Raw genomic sequence first — 20,266 nt, 5'->3', positions numbered from 1 at the left:
GAGCACAGTCTACTTATTTCTCTGTCCTCTTTTCAGTCCTGCTCGCAAACTCTTGGCTGACTTGGGTTAAGAGTTAGGAGTGGTCCAATGGAAGTACAGTCAGACAAAAATACTTGCTTTCCACAGTTTCAGGGCCTCTGTCCTGCACTGCTTGGTTTTACAAGAAATTCAGTAGTTAAGTGTAGCTTGTCAAAACGATGTGTGAAAATCTGAGGAGGTGGAACACACTTTATAAAAAGAAGGGGTTTATTAACTGGAGGTATGTTACATGCTTAGGAATAGGCACGTTTATGTAAAAGTCAATTGTATGCAATCAGTTACTGCACTACCATGCTGCCTTTTTGTTAGAAAGAAGTAATTGCAAAGGAAAGAAAAGCAACCAATATAAAAACACAAAACAGTACATGGTGGACTTCTGCAAAGACTCAATTTTTTCTTCTTATGTAAACGAGTGAATGTTCTCTTATTTTATTTGTTTGGAAGGAACCTTGCATGAACTGTTGTTGAGAGGAAAACTGTATATAAATGAAAGAAAAATTTGGCTGAGTAGTTATAACATCTTCAAGCTTGGTGTTTTGGAAACAAGGCATTTAGTTTGTGCATTAAGAAACTTACTTACAAGAACACCACCACTGTTTTCTCTTTTCTCATCTTCTGTAGTCCACTAGCAGAGTAGCAGAAGGTTGAAATACCCATCAGCTGATGTTTGCTGTGATTTCTGAAATATGGCATCTGATAATAATTAAAATGCATGATGCAGAAAAGGTAAACATAAGTTTGGTGAAAGAGCAGTCAAACTAAATTCTTACAGAGGTTCTATAGGAGATTGTTTGGATTCCTGTGGAGAGATTGCAGATGGTTGCAAGTTTTGTTTGGAATTTTTTTAATAAGCAGATCAGGGTTTTTTTAATAAAGTCAAAAATCTGTCATGATGTGGATGCTGATGGCAAGTAGGCTTGCTTTTCTTGCATATGTGCTGAGAACCCTTTAGCAGTAATCCCAGTGCCTTGAGGCATACTGAGATTGAAAGTTGAAAACCATTGTTTTACATAATTAATTTCTTCCTTATGCTTTCCACTTCAGCAAGAAAATAATATAGCAATTCTTAGCACTGCTCTCCCAAGATTTAGAGACAAAGACACCTAGTGTTGCGTTCCATCTGCTTTTTTGCTGATAGCCATTACTTAAAGCCTTGAAGCCAGGTTATTGGCACCATGTGAACTCTCCTTATCTATTCACACAACAGCTACAGCTGCTGCTGGAAGATAATTCTGCAGGTGTGACTGGGTTTAAGGAGTTAGCAGCTAGCTTGCCGGACTGAAAGTATGTTCTATAAAGTTTGTTTATCTTCAGCTTTGTGGAAACATGATGAAAGTGGTGGTTAACAGCAATTATGTGTGTGTTCATACAGTATAAGCTACGAATGTTCTTGGCGTTAGAGCTTATGTATCTTAATGGTGACATGCCATGGGTTTTATTGGAACAGAGAAACATTTTCATTAACAGCATGATAGATCACATTTTGGATTCCAAGGAAAGGGTGCCCTTTGTGAAACAGCTTGAACATGAAGGAAAAATAAAACATCCTATCTTTTTATATCCACATTTTATGTCTCTCCATTCAAAACCATCATTTACATTTAGTGCTCCTTGGAAATGGAACAACCTCACATATTTTTGTGTGGATCCAAGCATTTGGATGTTTATAATTAAGCGTATTGCTACATCAATTAGCAATATTATTCCACAAAATTCAAACTATACACCTCTTAGGGAAAAGCTGCCAGAAGAGTTGACCTGAACATCTGTGTCAAGCTTCAAGAAGGAGCACAAGCACTGCATTAAACTCCCAGCAGTAGAAACAGTCAACAAAACATTATTTATGTCATCCTTATGTAAACTGTCTGCAAAAGCGCATACACGGGGGAAAAACCCCCCCATATTTAACAACCTAGGATAGTCTTGCTAATACACGAGTGGTAGACAATATTTATAAGAGTGGTGTTACAAGAATGTTTCCAGGCCCCCACTTCACTCCCCCAAAAAAGTGTATTTTTATGAAAAGAGAATTGCTAGTGGAAACAACATTGTGCTGCATGGGGAAGAAAAGAAATCTAGTCTCACACTAGCTAACCAGTGGGTGTTCATCGTAAGCATACAGTCCTGGACAAGTGACAGGAACCTTGGTGAGAAAGTGTTTTTGACCTCATGCACATTTATCCATGGCTTGAGAAAAGTGTATCCTTTGTCTTTTGCTTCAATTTTCTCTGAGTTTGGCTTTATTTTGTTTGTTTCTAAAAAAGCACAAAGCAATGTTTAAAAGCCCACTTGCTGAAATCTCAGGATCAGCAGTAGTTCTCAGCATGACATGCTTGAAGTTCCGCAATGAAACAAACATTTAACTGTCTTCTGGTTTCTTCTTGCCTCTATCCCAAGGGTAGGGGAAATATATAAATAACGGAAGTAATTGGAGCATTTGTAATTAAATTTGGTGTTTGAAAAATGATTTGCTTATCTCATTGAGGCAATTATTTTTACGCTTCGTCTTTGCTCAAAGCAATAAACATTAAAAGATAAAACAAGCATATCCTTCCATAAAGTTACATGACATATGGAAAGTATAATTCACTATCAAATAAGTATCAGCAGTGGGAAGTAGAAATTATAGTTGAGGTGGGAACAACTTAATGAAGCTTGACTGTTCTGAACACATCAATGATGCTTATGCGTGAATGGCTATATGCATCATGAACACTCATAGCTGTGTCATTAAAGGCCAGGTTACCTCAAAAAAATCTCATTGACTTGTCCCTAAATTCAACTCCATGTCCATTATTAGATACATACATTTGTCTTGTTTCTCAGTAGTTTCAGCTTTAAAGTGCTCTCTTTGTTCTTTTTTCCAGATTCCCTTTCAGTCTCCAGCAATGATGCCAGTCCTCCTGCTTCCGTAACATCACTTCAGCCCCACATGATTGGTGCTCAAAGCTCCCCGGGCCCCAAGCGCCCTGGCAACACCTTGAGGAAATGGCTCACCAGTCCTGTAAGGCGCCTGAGCAGTGGGAAAGCAGATGGGCACGTCAAAAAACTGGCCCACAAGCATAAGAAAAGCAGAGAGGTGCGTAAGAGTGCTGATGCAGGCTCTCAGAAGGACTCTGACGACAGCGCAGCGACCCCACAAGATGAAACTGTTGAAGAGGTAAGTGCTCAAGGCAGCTCCCCAAGACTTGTGTGTATGTCTTTCAAATTACTAAACGTTGTCCGGTGAAGGTTGTCTTCTCATCTGACTGTCCAGCAGTCGGTAGCAAAGTGTTAGGTGCCCTGTGCTCATCCTTGATCCCTGTACTCTGCATCAGTCCTGCGCCAGGGACAGTTTATGCCCTCTGAGAGTGTGTGTGAAGCTCTGTGAAGCACCTGTAATTTAAAAAGAGAAATGGGAGAATAAAAAGTTGTCCATTGGCTTTACTCTCTTATGCTAATTAGGAAAGTGGCTTTGTGTATAAAAGTGCTTCAAGGTTTAGGAATAATCAGGTCATTTTGTATATCCTTTGCTTTTTTTGTTGATGGATCAGGGAACGTGTAGGGAGAGCTGCTTAACTGCCTAAAGCTCTAATTGCACCTTGCGTAAGAGTCAGAGCACAGAAAAATTATTCAGTCTTCAATGCAGGCCAGTTACCACTAGTCAAATAATATGCATGGCAGTTTTCATTGGAGAGAAGGAAATTGTGAACTGTTCCAAGTTTACCACCAAGGATGTCTGCTGAGGGCTTCCCTTCTTCCCACAAACATGTGCCTCTCCTTCAAAGTCTGGGACTCTTGTATGAACAAAGCTGGCCTCCAGTTAGGTGCAGACAAGAACCAAATTCTCTGTTACAAACCTATGGTTCAGGCTAAAATGAATGAGATGTTACTGCTTCCAAGGGCACAGCTGGGTGTATGTTATTCCCTTTTATTAGATTGACTCTGACTGTTGGTTTTGGTACTTAACCATACAGAAAAGTGGTCTCAGTTGCCCATTTTTTAATTTATTGCTGCTTTTTTTTCTTTCTTCCTCCCAACATATTTTTCTTCATGCTTGGAACACTAGTGAAGTTCCACAGTTAAGTGTAGGGAAAGGAAAGACTGAAGACTTGGCAGCATGATGAATTGAGAGATGTTGATTAGGAATGAATACTGGCCTCTGACCTTGAATGTCAGGCTGTAGAAAGAGCCCCTCTGTGCTGGAGTTGTAACATCGTTTTGGCAGTATCTGTTACTCTGCAGTTCTGTGAGTGAAGGGAAAAATTTAAAGGCCAGTGCCTTAAAGTTAGGAAAAAAATAACCATCTGTGTTGTCTTCCTGTAAAGGTAGATAAATTATCCTGTGAGATCAGTACATTAAACTTTGGGTACATGAAATCAGAGTTCCTTGGAGGGGACAAAAAAGATAATTGACAAAATACTTCATGTTGTAATAGGGTTTTTTAATGTCCTCTAGAAGTCTTGCTGTGATACAGAGCAAGATACATATTTCAGAGAGATAGAGATTTCTCTTTGCAGAACTGAACTTGGAATGCAAGCATGGCTTTCATAACACTTTCCTGTAGTAAATTTCACCTGAATGTCTTTTTCTTAGTATTTGAATTATTTTGCTATTACCAGACATTGAAAACTGTCTTTGGCATCTGCATTTTCCCCCTCTGTTAAGGAGCATCTTCACTTGTTGGGAGAGGGCTGAAACTACAGTAATAGACTTAAAACAAGCACGTGATAACAAGCTTCATGTTGGCGAGACAGCAGAGAATGAACATCTTGATGTTATTTACAGAGAGGTCGGAATGAGGGGCTGAGCAGTGGCACTCTCTCCAAGTCATCCTCTTCAGGCATGCAGAGCTGCGGAGAGGAGGAAGGCGAAGAGGGAGCAGATGCTGTGCCACTTCCTCCGCCTATGGCAATCCAGCAACACAGTCTTCTCCAGCCTGACTCGCAGGATGACAAGGTAGGAGCAGGACATGGGGGAGGCTTCACATGATGAGATAACCCCTGCACAAATTTTTCTTCTGCTTCCAAAAGTCTCGAAAATGTACATAATACAGCTTCATGGTAGACAGAAGTAATCACTTTTTCCCTCTAGACAACTTTAAAAGGGTGTTCTGTGATGAGAGCATTAATTAAATCCTTCTCTATTTTAAAAGCACAAGTGTAGAAATTTATCTGCTAGGACTTTAAATGTGGAAATGAGCTGCTTTATGTGCTTACAGGATGATTTCCATCACTTTGGCTGATGCCATATTTAGTGATTAGAGTCTAATTGTTTTATAATCATTCCTTTTGTTTTTCTTGGGTTTTGTTGGGTTTTTTGGAGAGGGGGTCAGGTGAGGGCAGGGAGGGATGCCTAACAGAAATGAATTACCAAATAAGGGTAATAATTGTCTTGGTTTAACCCCAGCCAGCAGCTAAGCCCCACACAGTCACTTTTCTGCTGTCCCTGGAAACAGAAGGGAAAGAGTGAAAAAACTCTTGGGTTGAAATAAAGATAGTTTATTAGATAAAGCAAGGCAGAAAAAGGAGTTGATTCACCAGTTCCCATAGACAGGCAGGTGTTCAGCCATCCCCAAGAGAGCAGAGCTTCATCACGTGTAGTGGTGACTTGGGAAGATAAATGCCATTGTTCCAAATGACCCCCCCCCTTCCTTTTTCTTCCCCCAGCTTTATATTCTGAGGATGATGCCATATGGTCTGGAACATCCTTGGGGTCAGCTGTCCTGACTGTGTGCTTCCACCTCTTTATGCCCTCCCATTCTTGTTGCTGGTGGGGTGGGGTGAGAAACAAAAAAGGCCTCGGTGCTGTGTGAGCTCTGCTTGGCAATAGCTAAAACAACCCTGAGATATCAACGCTGCTTCCAGAACAAATCCAAAACATAGCCCCATACCAGCTACTGTGAAGAAATTTAACCCTGTCCCAGCCAAAACCAGCACATAATCCATCTGTTTTTCACAAACAAAGGCGCATTAAAATTGATGGTAAAAATTTCACATCAGTAATAAAATTTTGGATGTAGATAGTAACTGCATGAAGGAAATCTTACTTGCATATGATCTGTTTTACTATAATGTTATGATGATCATACATTGAGAGAGTTTATTTTAATTTTGAACCTGGATCAGACATTTAAGGGACAAGTATCAAGTCTTGAAATAGAGGCGTTTAAAATGGAAATAATCTGGACTTGTGCAGCAAATATGCACATTGTTTTCTTGCCATTTTGCTCCTTAAAATTTTTAACCCTTGTAATGTACAGCACTGAATATTCTTAGTGAATTTTGTGATTGCTTGCTGTCTGTTCTCCGTGGTGCAGATGTTAGTCATAACTTTAGTGGATGTTATTTATTTTTATTTTTCTTTTTTTTTTCCTTTTGAAAACACTGCCTTTCAGTGGGAATCTCACTCATTCCTGAAGCTGTCGTTTGTAGGTACAAATGGCTGGTTCTTAAAATCTGTTTGTATTCAGTTCCTATATGTCTTCTGAATTGACGAAGTGTAACATACAAGTTGAAGAATTAATATATTAGGAAATATTCCTGAAGCAAAATAAGCAAAAATAAGCCAGCCTTCAGAGCTGAGAGAATGTTTTCTTGCTAGACCAGTCTCAGTTTTAGATGTAGAAATAAGATGAAAATAATGTTGGTGAAAATATGTTTAAGCTCTTGCTGACGAGCTGCCATATTTGTGTGTTCCTTCAGTGACAGAAAACAACTGGTATACAAATATTATAAAAAGTTCTACACAGAAAAATTAATTTCATTATAGACTTTTTACATAGCATTAACACTTACGTGAAGGGATGTGCTTGTGAGCTAGTCTCTTCTATATTTCTGGTGCAAAGTCAGACCTGTAGCACAGTAGAGAAAGACTCTTTAAGTAGCTTTCCATCTCCAGTAAATTTTATTTTCACGTTGTGGTTTAAACCCAACCAGCTACCAAGTACCACCCAGCTGCTTGCTTAGTCTCCTGCCAGTGGGATCAGGGAGAGAATGAGTCAAGTAAAAGACAGAAAACATGTGGATTGGGATTAAACAAAAGCCATGCACACAAGCAAGGCTAAACAAGGAATTAATTCACTGCTTCTCATGGTCAGGCAGGTTTTCAGCTATCTCCAGGAGAGCAGGCCCTAATGTGTAATGGTGACTTGGGAAGACAAATGCCATCACTCCAAATGTCCCCCACTTCCTCCTTCTCCCCCCCATTTTATATACTGATCATGATGTCACATAGTCTGGAATATCCCTTTGCTCAGTTTGGGTCACCTCTTCTGGTGAGACCCCCTTGGTGTCTCCTCTCAAGCAGCCCCAGCTTCCTTGCCTGCAGGGCAGTTGGAAAAAAGCAGAAAAGGGCTTGGCTCTGTGTGAGCCCTGCTCAGCAATAAGAATAACCTTGCTAATGTCCACATTATCAACACTTTTTTTAGCACAAATCCAAAATGCTGCCCCATAACAGCCACTGTGGAGAAAATTTAAGTCTACCCCAGCCAAAACCAGCAAAACTTCTTGAAAGGTTAGCATGCACCCACATCAGTAAACGCATGTTGAGACAGTTTTCAAAGTAGCTGAAACTACATTTGGGGAAGATTTCAGAGAAGCTAAAACTTGGTAAAGTTAATATTATACCCTAATTTTTCAAAGCATGTAAATAGTGATTCTTCTGCAATGTGTTGTTATTATGCAATATTTATCCTTCATGGTGGGAGGCAAAAGGTCCCCTCATGGGGCATCCTGGGAGGTTGTGTGTGCCTCCCTGAAGTTCACACACCACCAAGCTCTAGCACCTTAAGTAAATGCTTTATTGGAACACAGAAGTGAGAACACAAGGCAAAGTTTTACCCAGGAGAAGGCTCTCTTGATAGAGTTACTGATTAATAAAAGGCTTGTAAACAAGTTCCCAGTTGTCTGTCTTCTGGGTGGAGTCCTTCTTCACATTCCTGCCTTGCTGGGTGGTTTCTTGGGTTGCTCAGGTACTTCCGATCTCAAGGAATGTCTCCTCCTTTCTGTGACCTTAGAGATTTGGCATTCCTCTCTGCCACCCTGCAAGAACTTCTTCCTCTCCAGAGCTCCTGCTCAGTGCTGGAAACTCCCTTTGGAGTTTGCTGGGTTTCTCCTTCCCTTGCCAGCCTGCTGTGGGCCCCTAGCAGCATCTCATACCTGCATGAGATCAGATGCTCCTTCCATCTTTTCCTTTTCGGACAAGGGATGTATTCTGTTCCCAGAATACATCAACAGGAAAGTCAGCAAGGAATTTTATCTATGCAGCTCCGTCTTTTTCAGATCGTATGGGATATAACCACAGGCAGTGGAAATCACAGTTCTGAAGTTTTACCTCACATCCCACATACCCCAACAGAGCAATAAAAGAGGCCATAACCAGAACCTGATTTCAACACAGACAGTGTTTTTTAAGACTAAGCTGAGCTCTGCATCCAAAGTGGAAACCCACATGCAGGCACAGCTGTGGAAAACCTGGTCAACAGTCAGATGTCAGGAGCATGTAAATTGCCTAAAAGACAGGCCAGCTTGTAGGATTGCTCATTTTTTGGTGTGCATGGAAACATCATGTGTTAGGCTATGCTGATTTGTCTTAACAGCACAAATAACACAAACCATTTTCTCCCCTAAGAGCTCATCTGCACATTATATGAATTCTTTCATTCAGCAAAATCATTGTGCACGTCATGGATTTACATTTGGTGGCAGTTTAAAAGTTGTTGGCATCTAATTTTTGGATAAGCAGTATTAAAAGTTTCAAGATCAGTTATGTTAATATGAAACTAATTATTTTTGCTTTTTGTTTTCTCTTTTTGTAAATTCTGATGCAGCATTATGTTGACTTGTGTTCTGTCTCTGCTTTGGCTCAGTTCCCGTATCTTTCTGTTTAAAGTTATCTGTATTTCCTTTGCTTACCCAGCCCATTTTCCTTTCCAAATAAGGCAAATGCAAGGCAAACTACCTAAAATCTGTTTGGTGGGGGTTTTTTTTTGGTTTTGTTTTGGGTTTTTTTTGTTTTGTTTTTTTTTTTTAATTTGTATGTGTGTTTACTTATGGGGAGTTGCTACACCTATGCTTCCCATGCTTGATTTGAACAGAACCTCTTTTCTTGAGTCATTGTTTGTGCTGTTTCTTTGTCTGGTTTGTTGGAAACGTTTGCAGGACAGCTTGCCCTGTGCTGCAGGATGCTCACTGTTCATAATATGAAGTACAGTTCATATTACACCCTGTTTCCACTTTCCAGTTACTAAATGATAAATGTAATATGCAAACAACTCTGTTTGCAAATTACTGAGGCTGAATTTAATGGCCTTCTCCCAGAATCCTTTACTGTGAACACCTTTTACCTTCAGTTGTATCTATAAACTGGCATTTTGTAGCTTATGAGGCCAGAGATCTTCTGTGCTCTACACATACCATTGGGAAAAATGGATGGCACAAGGAATGGTGAGCTCAATTTCCCATCTGAATCTGGGCAATATATTCCAGCTCTTTTAGAAAAGTAAATGCCCCTGAGTTATTGGTGTATATTTTCTTAACATAATAATGCTTCCTCCTTTATTTCAAGTCTTCTTGATTTCTCTTAATGTTCTTCCGTTGTTGCTTTGTTTAAGCAGCAATAAAATAGATTAACAAATAGGTTGTCCATTGGGTCAGCTCAGGCAATTTTCATAGATATTTGCCAAGAATTATCAGTGATTATATTTCCTCGACTTCTATTGCATGTAGGAACAGGAATTTCTATCCCAGCATTTAACTTCTATGGGGTTTACTTGAAACTTCCAACTCCAGCTGCTCAGGTTGGGAGGGATGATCTTAGTGTTATATGACACTGACAGTACCTTTGTCTGACAGAGAAGGGAAGGAAGTCTCTTGATCCTTTAGTAAATACCGGACTAACTCTGGGATTCTCCTCCCTTTGTGTCCTTGCACAGACATCTTCTCGATTGTTGGTGCGGCCAACAAGCTCCGAGACGCCCAGTGCTGCAGAACTTGTCAGTGCAATTGAAGAGCTCGTCAAAAGTAAAATGGTGAGACTGACCAGCAAGTGCACGTGTCTAAAGAACTTATGTCTTCAAGTCCAAGCTTGCTCTTCAAAGAAAACCTGCACATTTTATGTTGACTTGTAAAATTTGCTGTCTGTTGCAGAAATCACTTTGTCTGTTGATGTATGGGGTCATTTTGTACAGACCCTTTTGTAAAAGAGCTTTTTTTTTTTAGGTAAATGGCAATGTAGAGGAGAAAAAAGCAATAACTAAGAGGAAGAGATGAGATGAGATGAGATGAGATGAGATGAGATGAGATGAGATGAGATGAGATGAGATGAGATGAGATGAGATGAGATGAGATGAGATGAGATGGTGGAAAATCTACTAAGTATGTCCTGTTAGTCAGAAGAAAATATCCTATTAGTAAAATGAATGCAAAGACCTAGGGTCTTAGACTAATAGACCTTTATGAAAAGAATCCCTGAAACTAAATTTATTCAACTCTTATGAGGTTAGCAGTAAAGCAGGTAACCCTAATAACATATATATTTATGTTACCTGGTTGCTCTTTGGACAGCATGATAATGAAGAAATAAATAAGAGAGTGAAGGGATCATTTTGCATGTTAGTGCCTCAATCTTTGCTAACAAATTAAGTAGGAAGAATTTGTGTTAGCTTTTTTTTAGTTTTCTATGTTTTAAATTTTCCATGTTTCTGAAGATTGTCATTGGCATGTTTTAAAGTGTTCATGTTTCTGAAGATTCTCATTATGTGCATAATTCCAGGAAGGCCTTTGTAATCAAAATCCAGCTTGACCTAGTCTGGGAAAAACTTCTCTGGCTGGCCCTTTTTGAGATTGGACTATATAGTCTCAAGAGGTCCCTCAGCAATTCTGGATTTCCTCAAAATCTTTAAATACAGCTTTTATAGATAGCCCCTCTTGGGCTCAATAGGAAGTGCCTTTTTGCAAACTGCAAAGAATTGCAGCATGGCAGCCCCATGTTATCAGAGGTTGATATTTTACAGGTTATTCTACATTGAAGCAGCTTTTAACTTTCAGAACTAGAAATTTTATTTTCTGTTTTCTCATTCAGAGAAAATTACATTATTGCATAAAATAATTACTGTACTCTCTTGGATATTAACTTTGCTTTTTACGTCTTTTACACCAGCAGGGTGAATACAAAGTAATCTATGGGAAAATTCAACAGTCTTTTGCAAATGGAAAGTTTGGTAGTCCACGTGTCTTTCAGGCTGCCTAGCAGTGGATATAAGTTAATGATCTATGCATAAAATCCTTGTGGGAGTTGTTCTCATTTCACAGTTTTCGCCAAGGTTCAGCTTCCCCTGGGTTTTGGGCTGGTCATATCATTATTGGTTTTTACTTTTTGTGAGGAAAGAAAATAGATTATAGCTAAACCCCACCCTGGTGAAGTAAATGTGTCTTGCAATAAAGGTGTATCATATGCAAGGAAAATGTGATACACAGCTGTAGCTTGATCCAAGATTATGGGCTTGAATTAAAGAAATCCAATGAATACATAATTGAAGATGTTCGTATTAGTTCGTCCTGTTGCTTCATCTTCTTATACAAATATATATACAAACAGAAGCCTGTGGAGTCCATGCAGGGGAGAAGAGTGTATCTGTAAGAGGATACAGGGACTTTTTTCCTAGGATCTGAACAAGCACAAAAACAACATTGGCTGTGTAGAAGTCATAATTTTCTTCACTGAGATGCTATTTTGGCTTTTTATTAAGATAACCAAAATGTCTGACAGAGAATGCCACTTCTCTTGAGTTAAAAATGTAACATCATAAAAATCTCCTTTAAAGATGTCCAATTTATTGTTGGAAGTAACTTGTATAGGCCAGAAGTCAAATATGACAAATATAATTTAATCCCTGGCTGTGAGAACACATTTGTGCCCCTCCCACCACAGAAGTACTGCATCCTGAGCAGGAGGGTCTGACTTCTAGCCACCACTGCTCAAAGCAGTTCAGCTCCTTTATTTTCCTGTGAAGGGAACGCTGTTATCTCAAATGTGCTTCAAAGTCTCAGTTGTCATGGAAAGCCATGTTGTTGCCTGGTTTCCTGGAGGCTTGTGACTTGCTTTGCCAAGATACATTATTGATCTCCCATAGATTGCTATATACAGCAGCTTGTAATGTGTCTTATAAATAAAGGAGAACTAAATCGTTGTTGCTGACTGTCTTGAATACCTTCTCAGGCTCTGGAGGACCGTCCAAGTTCCTTGTTGGTAGATCAAGGTGACAGCAGCAGTCCATCCTTCAACCCTTCAGATAACTCCCTTCTATCCTCCTCATCACCCATAGATGAGATGGAGGAAAGGAAATCCAGCTCCTTAAAAAGACGACAGTAAGACCAATTTTTTTTTACAATTATCCTTTTTTTTTTTTTTTTTTTTCTTTACGATGGCAGCAGAAGCTATTAGTCTGAAAATGGGAGGACTTTTATTATATGTCAAACATGTGGTCACATTTCTCTGTGACATTCAATCGATGATTTTTAATTCTAGTCATACCTGTGTTTGACTTCTGCTGCATGTCACTCTCATTTATTTGGGAAGATGCTGATCTTTAAATGTCCAAAGGTTTATTAGGCTTGAAAAAAAATGTCATTCCCTTCCTATACCAGTCCATGCTTAATTTCTCTATGTAGTAGTAAACTGTTACCATGGTAGAATAAAAACATGCCTCGTTTAAAATTTTTTAAACTTGTGTGTGGAAATAGCCATCTGTACAGCTAAGAGTCTCCAGACCAGAGACACAATAGCATTTTATTTTAAACAACAGTTTAATTTTAATGTCATGTTTCAGAAAACATCTGACTTTAGATAAACAGAAGCAAGCCTTGTCCAGTTTCAAAGTCAAAGCAGTATCTTGCTAAGAACCAATGTACATTAATTCTTCCATTTCAGTTCTGTCTATCAAACATATGTGACTGCAAATATCAAAAAAGGTGTATGCCATTAATCCTCTTGAAAAATCTGTTTCATTTTTTAATATTTGTTCACCTTTTTCCTTCCACTGTAGCTATGTCTTACAGGAATTAGTGGAGACAGAGCGAGATTATGTGCGTGATCTGGGCTATGTAGTTGAGGTATGATGTTTTTAATTATCTTGACTTCTTCTTTTTTTTTTTAATATCTTACTAACTAGCTATGCTGCTTGAACCACACTGTGTTTTTGAAAATGATATGCAGGAAGAGACTAAAAATGTGAAAGAAGAGACTAAAAATGGGAAAGTTTACATTCTGAGTTTTCCTTCCTGTAAGCTTTTAATATATAAAATGCTACATCACATTGTGCTCCTTTTTTCCTGTTACTATGTTCACCTTGTTGTTCTTTTGAGGAGTGTAGTTCTTTGCCTTTTTTCTTTTTTTTTTAATCACTACTTCTGGCCTAATAGCCTATTATTATTATTATTATTATTATCCTAGTAAATAGTTGTTTATTTAGTACATCTAATTTTTAAAAAAAAACATTGTACCTCAGCATACAGAGCAGCTATCCAAGATTTGAAAGTCCTCCTTCCTCTTCTACCACTAGGCTTCTCTTAGACTGCCTAGCTTCCCCTGCTGTAAAATGAGGTAACATCACACATCTCCCCTCAGTCTTCAGCTACCAACAAAATGTATTTGGAAGAGTAGAAAGAATGAGCATGACAGTGAATTTCAGCCTAATAAATTTTCATTCTTAAGCTCTATTTTGGAGTCAGGGAGGGAAAGAAAGATCAGCATCATGATAGTGTTTTAACAATATTTAAAGGGTGCGTTAGGAGTTTGTGAATAGACATGTTTTTGTAAATAGTAATATAATTTTTGGTGAAAATGACAGACATCAAAACATAAAATCAATATTGAATACCAAAACTAGGCCTGGCTATATAGGCATAGAACTATTGGGGGGTAAAAAAGAAGGAATAGAATTGCATGAATATTACAAAATTTAAAAACACTCCAAATCTGCTCAGTGAGACAGCTGTGTAGACACCAAAACTAAGATGAAACTATGGGCAAATGTAAGAGGAACTTTTTTGCAGCAAGAATGATTGCTAACAGAATTGATTTTTAATTTTTTTTGTTTGGCTTGCTCATACTGCAAGCCGTAGTCCATGTAATGCAGTCCCATGGGCAGTTTCCTCCTCAGTGCACTTTGGTGTGGGGTTAGTGTGAGTGAAATATGAGACACAGAGCAAAGCAGCATAGAAGCCCCAACATAAAAGGCTCTGACATTTCAGGCAGTAAGGAGAAGGGCTGTGGAAGTTTCCTTCATGCTCCAAGCCTGTTCACACAGGCTAAATTAGAGTGAATTAATTTTTCTAGCACTGCTGTGTAGACACCTCACCTCAGTTTGTGATACTTTGTGTCAGTGCTTTATGTTATGCTGTGTTTTAGAACAGTTTTCTGATTTGGCTTTGTGTCTCAAGTGGTTGATGCCATTGGACATCTTCTGGGAAAAGGGGGATTAAAAGACAACTTGCTTTTTTTTTTAAAGTAAGAATGTTCACAGCAAATTCACTTGGACTGTTGCAGGGTTATATGGCACTTATGAAGGAAGATGGCATACCTGATGATATGAAAGGCAAAGACAAGATTGTATTTGGAAACATTCACCAGATTTATGACTGGCACAGAGAGTACGTATTGTACCTAAAAAATATTAGACTGACTTTAGGAATTATTTCCTCAGATATTCAGATACAAGGTAAATATACCTGGTTTTGTGCTTTGAGTTGTAGAAAATATAACTTCAGCTTACAAATGTTGGTGTGATGATTTGCTCTAAAGAAGGATGCATGTATATATATATATATATATTTTTTTTTTTATATATATTTTTATATTTATATATAACAAGTACTTCAACTGAGGATCTCTAATATTGACAGAACTTTGTACATTGCTTTCTCTCTAACAATACAGCCTTAAGAATTTGTTAGGGGTGGTTAGCATCTCAAGCATTCAGACTAGGAAGGGGAAAGCTTTTAATCAATATATATGAAATTTAATAATTTTTTTTAGTGAATGCCAGGGGTTTCTTTCATCTTGGCATGGATTTGGCACATCCTTTTAAAAATCTATATTGAAATATTACACTGTTACCATTGTCAGTTTGGACATAGGTTAATATCCAGTACTGCTAATAGGGGACACTAAAGTGTCTTGCCTTGCAGTAAGGCCAGTTTGCTTTGCAATTACTTGTTGCTATAATGTGTACTGTCAGAAAAAAGTATTTACTCTGTTTATGTTCAGCTTCTTTTTAGGAGAGTTGGAGAAGTGCCTTGAAGATCCAGAAAAGCTGGGATCCCTGTTTGTTAAACATGTAAGTGCAAATGTCTTTTTTGGCAAACTCTATTGCTGCTCCTGGCCAACATGACTGACTATTAAGTACAACACAGTTAGGAAAGTGCTGTACAATGTTTTTCACCTGTAAAAGGTGGAGAGATAGTTTTTAAGAGCTTACAAATAGAAGAAGTAAATGTTCTAGTCTTTCTCTAGGCCCCATTTCTCTATTTTGTTACACTTCAGTGCAAGGGAATCATAATCTCATATTACGCCTGCCTTCTAATCCCAGGTATCCATGCAATAGCATAGAATATAAGAAATAAAAATAGGAAAGAGGCTCATTCTTCTACCAGTTTGAACGTGTTCTAGTTCTGTATCCTTTCCCCTTCCGAGCATTTGTTGCTGGCAAAGTGGGAAACCTGTAGGGAGTAGCTGTCCCTGTTGCTGATTGCTGTTTTACTTTCTCCTGGTATTATTTGTAATTGAGTTGTCTTTGAAAGGCACCTTTACCACTCCAGATGGAAAGGCAAGCTGTGATGCTATTACAGCATCCTCTAGCAAAACCCTGTCAGCTAGAACACAATGATTCAGTCCCTGTTCTTAATCTGTGTCCTGTGTCCTTTCCAATCTCCATCTTATTTTTTAATTTCTTCCTTACCATTTGTCTTCACTGGTCAGTATTCTGTAAGCCTCTGAGAAGCAAAGCCTTTAACCTCAAACAAATGCTAGCATGGTGATGGGAAAGATTTTGGAGTAGGTATGTCTGTACTTCTTAACCAGCAATGTCAGTAATCAAGAATAAATCTTAAAGGCAGAGGTTATTTCCTCTCTCTTTTTCTATTGCTTTGGTGTTAAAAGCACATGCACAAGATAAAGGATCAGAGTTAAAAAATGCTACTGCCTTCATTTCTAGGCTTCATCACCTACATCCCCATCCAAACTGCAGTAGGACAGCTAATACTAAATAAAAGACATGAAAGTTTTCTCCTGACTGTTCTGTACATGTAAACAGGAGGAGGTAATTATTCAAATAAATTCCAGTAATAATCACATTATTAAAATGGAATAAAAAATAGTATCTTTCAAAGGCTCCATTACAGCATCACTGAATGGTTAAGTTTGGAAGGGATCACTGTGGGGTCATCTTGTCGAACCTTCCATGGCTCTTGGAAAAAAGAAAAATAGAACCGTTATTATGCTTAACTTTATTGTGGGACCTGCTGAGCTATCATCTCTGAACACCTGTCAGTTCAGGATGATTTACAGCTGTGGGAATTTTTTTCACTTGTGTTGCCTTTGTAAAATCATAATGATGTTACCAAATAAATGTGTTTTCAGATCTGTAAGTTCTGCATATGTAACTGCTTCTTTTCCTTAAAGGGATCTTTTTAATACATATGAACTGCTGTACTTCCTAAAGTAATACTTCATTTGAATCTGGCACGTGTTTTTCTTGATAATGATGTATCATTTTATGTCTTTGTTCCCCTAGGAGAGAAGGTTGCACATGTACATAGTTTACTGCCAAAACAAACCAAAGTCTGAGCACATTGTCTCAGAATACATTGATACGTTTTTTGAGGTAGGTTCATGGGAGAGGATATCGGAGGTGAAGGATTATCAAATCTGTTAATCAAACCAGAAAAAAAAAATGCAGCAGATATTGTTGTTAATGTTTTAAATTACAATTTTTGCCATTTCTATTTTGATTTCTCAAATCTGATACAGACTCCTAGAGATGAAAACTAAGGGTTAGGTATAACATATTAATTAATCAGTCTTATCCTTCATAGGCTTAGCCCAGGCAGCCACCAGTGCATTTTAATGGAATGGCAATTCTGGATAAGCAGAGGTCACTGTTGAAAATAGGCTATATACAGCCTATGACTCAAAAATTACATTTCGCTGGGAAGCCTTGTCAAGAAAGACATGAAAGATGCTTGCAGAAGGGAATACCTTGGGAGCAACAGTGATTAGGGGAAGGACTCCAGCTTTTGCTAACTGAAGATTAGATTATTTTCTGACTTTTGCCAGTTTCTGATGTGATAACAATGAATACTGATATATCCTTGTTTTTATAAATATATATTTATCTCCATATACTGATACATATGCTGTGTTTCTAACTCAACAAAACAAAAGTTTTTCTAATGGAACAAACAAAAATGTTTGTTTTACAACTCTAAGGATCTAAAGCAACGCCTGGGCCACAGACTTCAGCTCACAGACTTGCTAATAAAACCTGTGCAGAGAATTATGAAATACCAGCTGTTACTAAAGGTAAAGTGATGTTGAGATGAATGAGTTGTGTTAATAGGTATGTTATAGATGTGTTAACAGATAGGTTTTCTTTCTAATTAATACTGATGTTTTTCCATGCCTTTACCTAACAACCCAGATTTGTAAGCAATGACATATGATTATTTTCTGAGCACATTGAGATAGTTATAAAAATTGCAGTAGATGGCTTTGGCAGAAATTTATTTTTTCTTTTAACTGCTAAAGACCAAATGTTTAGGCCATGGAAATGTTTAAAATCTGTACCAATGTCATAGGAATGGGAGAAGGAACTCTCAACTGTGTTTAGATGTAAACATGATACAAGTTGTTGGGATTCAGCACAGCTTTTCCAGCTATACCTGCAACCACTTTAGTATCACATAAGTGTTTACTGAAGAGTGACACTGTGTACCACAGAGGTCATTGCCTTAGCATATGTTTTTGTATGACTTAAATCAACTTCAGTGTATTCTGCAGTCTGTTATATTCTGATAGTGAGTATCAAATTCAGATTTTCTAAGATTTCTTGTTGATGATTAATGAGAAAAGAAATATTACTTGATTTTTTTTTTTTTCAGGACTTCCTCAAGTATTCTAAAAAAGCTAATCTTGACACAACAGAACTAGAGGTACTTGAGACATTTTCTCTTAGTGATATGAATTATTTTAACTCAGAACTTCTCTTGTTTTGGCAGAGTCACTTTCCTTTTCTGATCTTCCTGAGAAAGTGATTATAAGTGTTTACTTCTTGCATTTCTGTTCTAAAGCAACCATATAAAATGAAACAAAATGTTATGCTGCTAATTCATTTGGAAAATAATGGAAAGACTTTTTATTTGTCTTGAACAGAAAGCTGTAGATGTCATGTGTATAGTACCAAAACGGTGTAATGACATGATGAACGTTGGCCGCCTGCAAGGATTTGATGTAAGTTGGCTGGAGTTTTGCTTAGAGATTTTATCAGGTTCTCTAGAAATTAATCACTAATATTGTGGGGAGCAATGTGTACAGTGCTTCTTCACTGTCTGGATAGCTGGTGCAAAAAACAGTAAATCAAAAATCAAGTCTTTGCCCTGCCAAGGACCTTTTCCTGGGAAACACTACCTGCTGTGTCAATCACATTAGGTAAACCCCTTCTGCAAAGTCAAGAAAGGGCCAGTCTTACTACAGTTCCTTGTTGGATAAAAGCTTGCAAAATAGTGAAATAATCAGTTATCAGCAGGTGAGCAGATCTGACTTCAGTAGTGCAGACAAAGGAGGAGTCACTAAGGTCAATCCTGTGCTTGAGGCAACTGTAGCCCTCCTTGTTTTGCTAAGTCTAGAAGAGATGCAAATCAGCTACTGAAGCAAGATGCATCAGCCAGGCCACAGTCACATGTTGTACTTGCCAAGCTCTTTATGTTCTGTGATGCAGACATGAACTTGAAATCTGCCCCCACTCAGCACCCTGGAAGATTATATGAGTAACTGATGGAGTTATAGAGAAATGAAAGCCTTAGTGTTCCAAGCCTCAACATGCAGAATGAATTGAAAAGGGTGGAGTGGATTTTTGGGGTTTGGTCTGGGTTTTTTTGGTTTGGTTTGGTTTGGGGTTTTTTTGTTTGATTCGTTGGTTTTGGTTTGGTTTTGGGATTTTTTGTGTGTGGTTCTTTTTTCTTTTTGATGTTTGGGGTTATTTTGAGAAAGCATACAAGAATATCTTGTGTATAGGAGGAAAAGTGGATATATAGTGGTCAATGACAGTTGTAAAGTGGGAAATACACAAAGCTATTTGTCATGAACGTGTGCTCAAAAAGGTTGATTGGAAAAAGAAACAAAGAACTTCACTAAATGTGGGTTTTTTTGCCTCTGTGTTTAGGGTAAAATTGTAGCCCAGGGTAAGCTCCTGCTCCAGGACACATTCTTGGTTACAGACCAGGATGCAGGACTTCTACCACGCTGCAAGGAGAGACGGGTCTTCCTGTTTGAGCAGATTGTCATTTTCAGTGAGCTGCTAGATAAAAAGAAAGGTTTCTCCATGCCCGGATTCTTGTTTAAAAACAGTATCAAGGTAACTGTTGTGTGTGAGTCTTTTGTGTCTCCTGCACAAACTCTGCTAAGGTAACAGTTTCTCATTCTGTGCGCAGTCAGGAGTGACATCTAGGTGTGCAACCGTAGAGCACAATGAGGTGTCAGTCATTTCCTGAAATTACTTCCTACCCAATCTGTTCTCACTTCAATGTTAAGTGGAGATCTTCGGATCCCAGTACTCTGATGCCTCCTGCATCAGAGTAAAGCATATCAAAGCAAATGTTCTGGCACAAAGTGCTGGAGAGGTATTCACAAAGTTTGGTTTTCAGCTCTGTGCTGTGTATACACCACATTGCAAAGTCATTGCAAGTTGAGATAATAACTTCTTGTATCCTTTCCGATACTCAAATATGTAGATAACATGTAAGTAGTGCGACTTTCTTAGATATGTCAGTTCTTCCTCAAACAAAAGAAGTGTTTCCCCACTTAAGGTTTTCCTGAGAAAACCTGATAATATTAGGACTCACAGTCCTCACAAGGTGTTTTGGGTGGACCCTGCTTCCCCTAATTCACCTTGGTGCTCTGCCTGCCACTTGAACCTGTTTATAACTCTGGCTGAACAGCCAGGTCCAAGGCATTGCTGTAACTGCAGCTTAAG

General features: G+C 38.4%; 1 protein-coding gene across 2 annotated transcripts in view; it reads left to right on the top strand.

The window, feature by feature from the left end:
• The window catches only part of TRIO (trio Rho guanine nucleotide exchange factor), a 248,556-nt gene that overhangs the window by 210,046 nt on the left and 18,244 nt on the right, over positions 1-20,266 (top strand). For both annotated transcript variants that reach the window (XM_030267063.4, XM_032746898.3), the window contains exons 35-46: positions 2,907-3,199; positions 4,807-4,977; positions 9,953-10,048; positions 12,238-12,386; positions 13,064-13,130; positions 14,566-14,669; positions 15,286-15,355; positions 16,811-16,900; positions 17,506-17,598; positions 18,177-18,227; positions 18,448-18,525; positions 19,457-19,648. In XM_030267063.4, coding sequence (XP_030122923.4) covers positions 2,907-3,199; positions 4,807-4,977; positions 9,953-10,048; positions 12,238-12,386; positions 13,064-13,130; positions 14,566-14,669; positions 15,286-15,355; positions 16,811-16,900; positions 17,506-17,598; positions 18,177-18,227; positions 18,448-18,525; positions 19,457-19,648 — 1,454 coding nt within the window. The remainder of the gene's footprint in view (positions 1-2,906; positions 3,200-4,806; positions 4,978-9,952; positions 10,049-12,237; positions 12,387-13,063; positions 13,131-14,565; positions 14,670-15,285; positions 15,356-16,810; positions 16,901-17,505; positions 17,599-18,176; positions 18,228-18,447; positions 18,526-19,456; positions 19,649-20,266) is intronic.

The sequence above is a fragment of the Taeniopygia guttata genome, chromosome 2 (genome assembly GCF_048771995.1).
Source record: "Taeniopygia guttata chromosome 2, bTaeGut7.mat, whole genome shotgun sequence".
Classification (NCBI taxonomy): Eukaryota; Metazoa; Chordata; class Aves; order Passeriformes; family Estrildidae; genus Taeniopygia; species Taeniopygia guttata.
The sequence above is the reverse complement of the archived record's forward strand: the minus strand, read 5'-3'. Positions and strand labels throughout refer to the sequence as shown.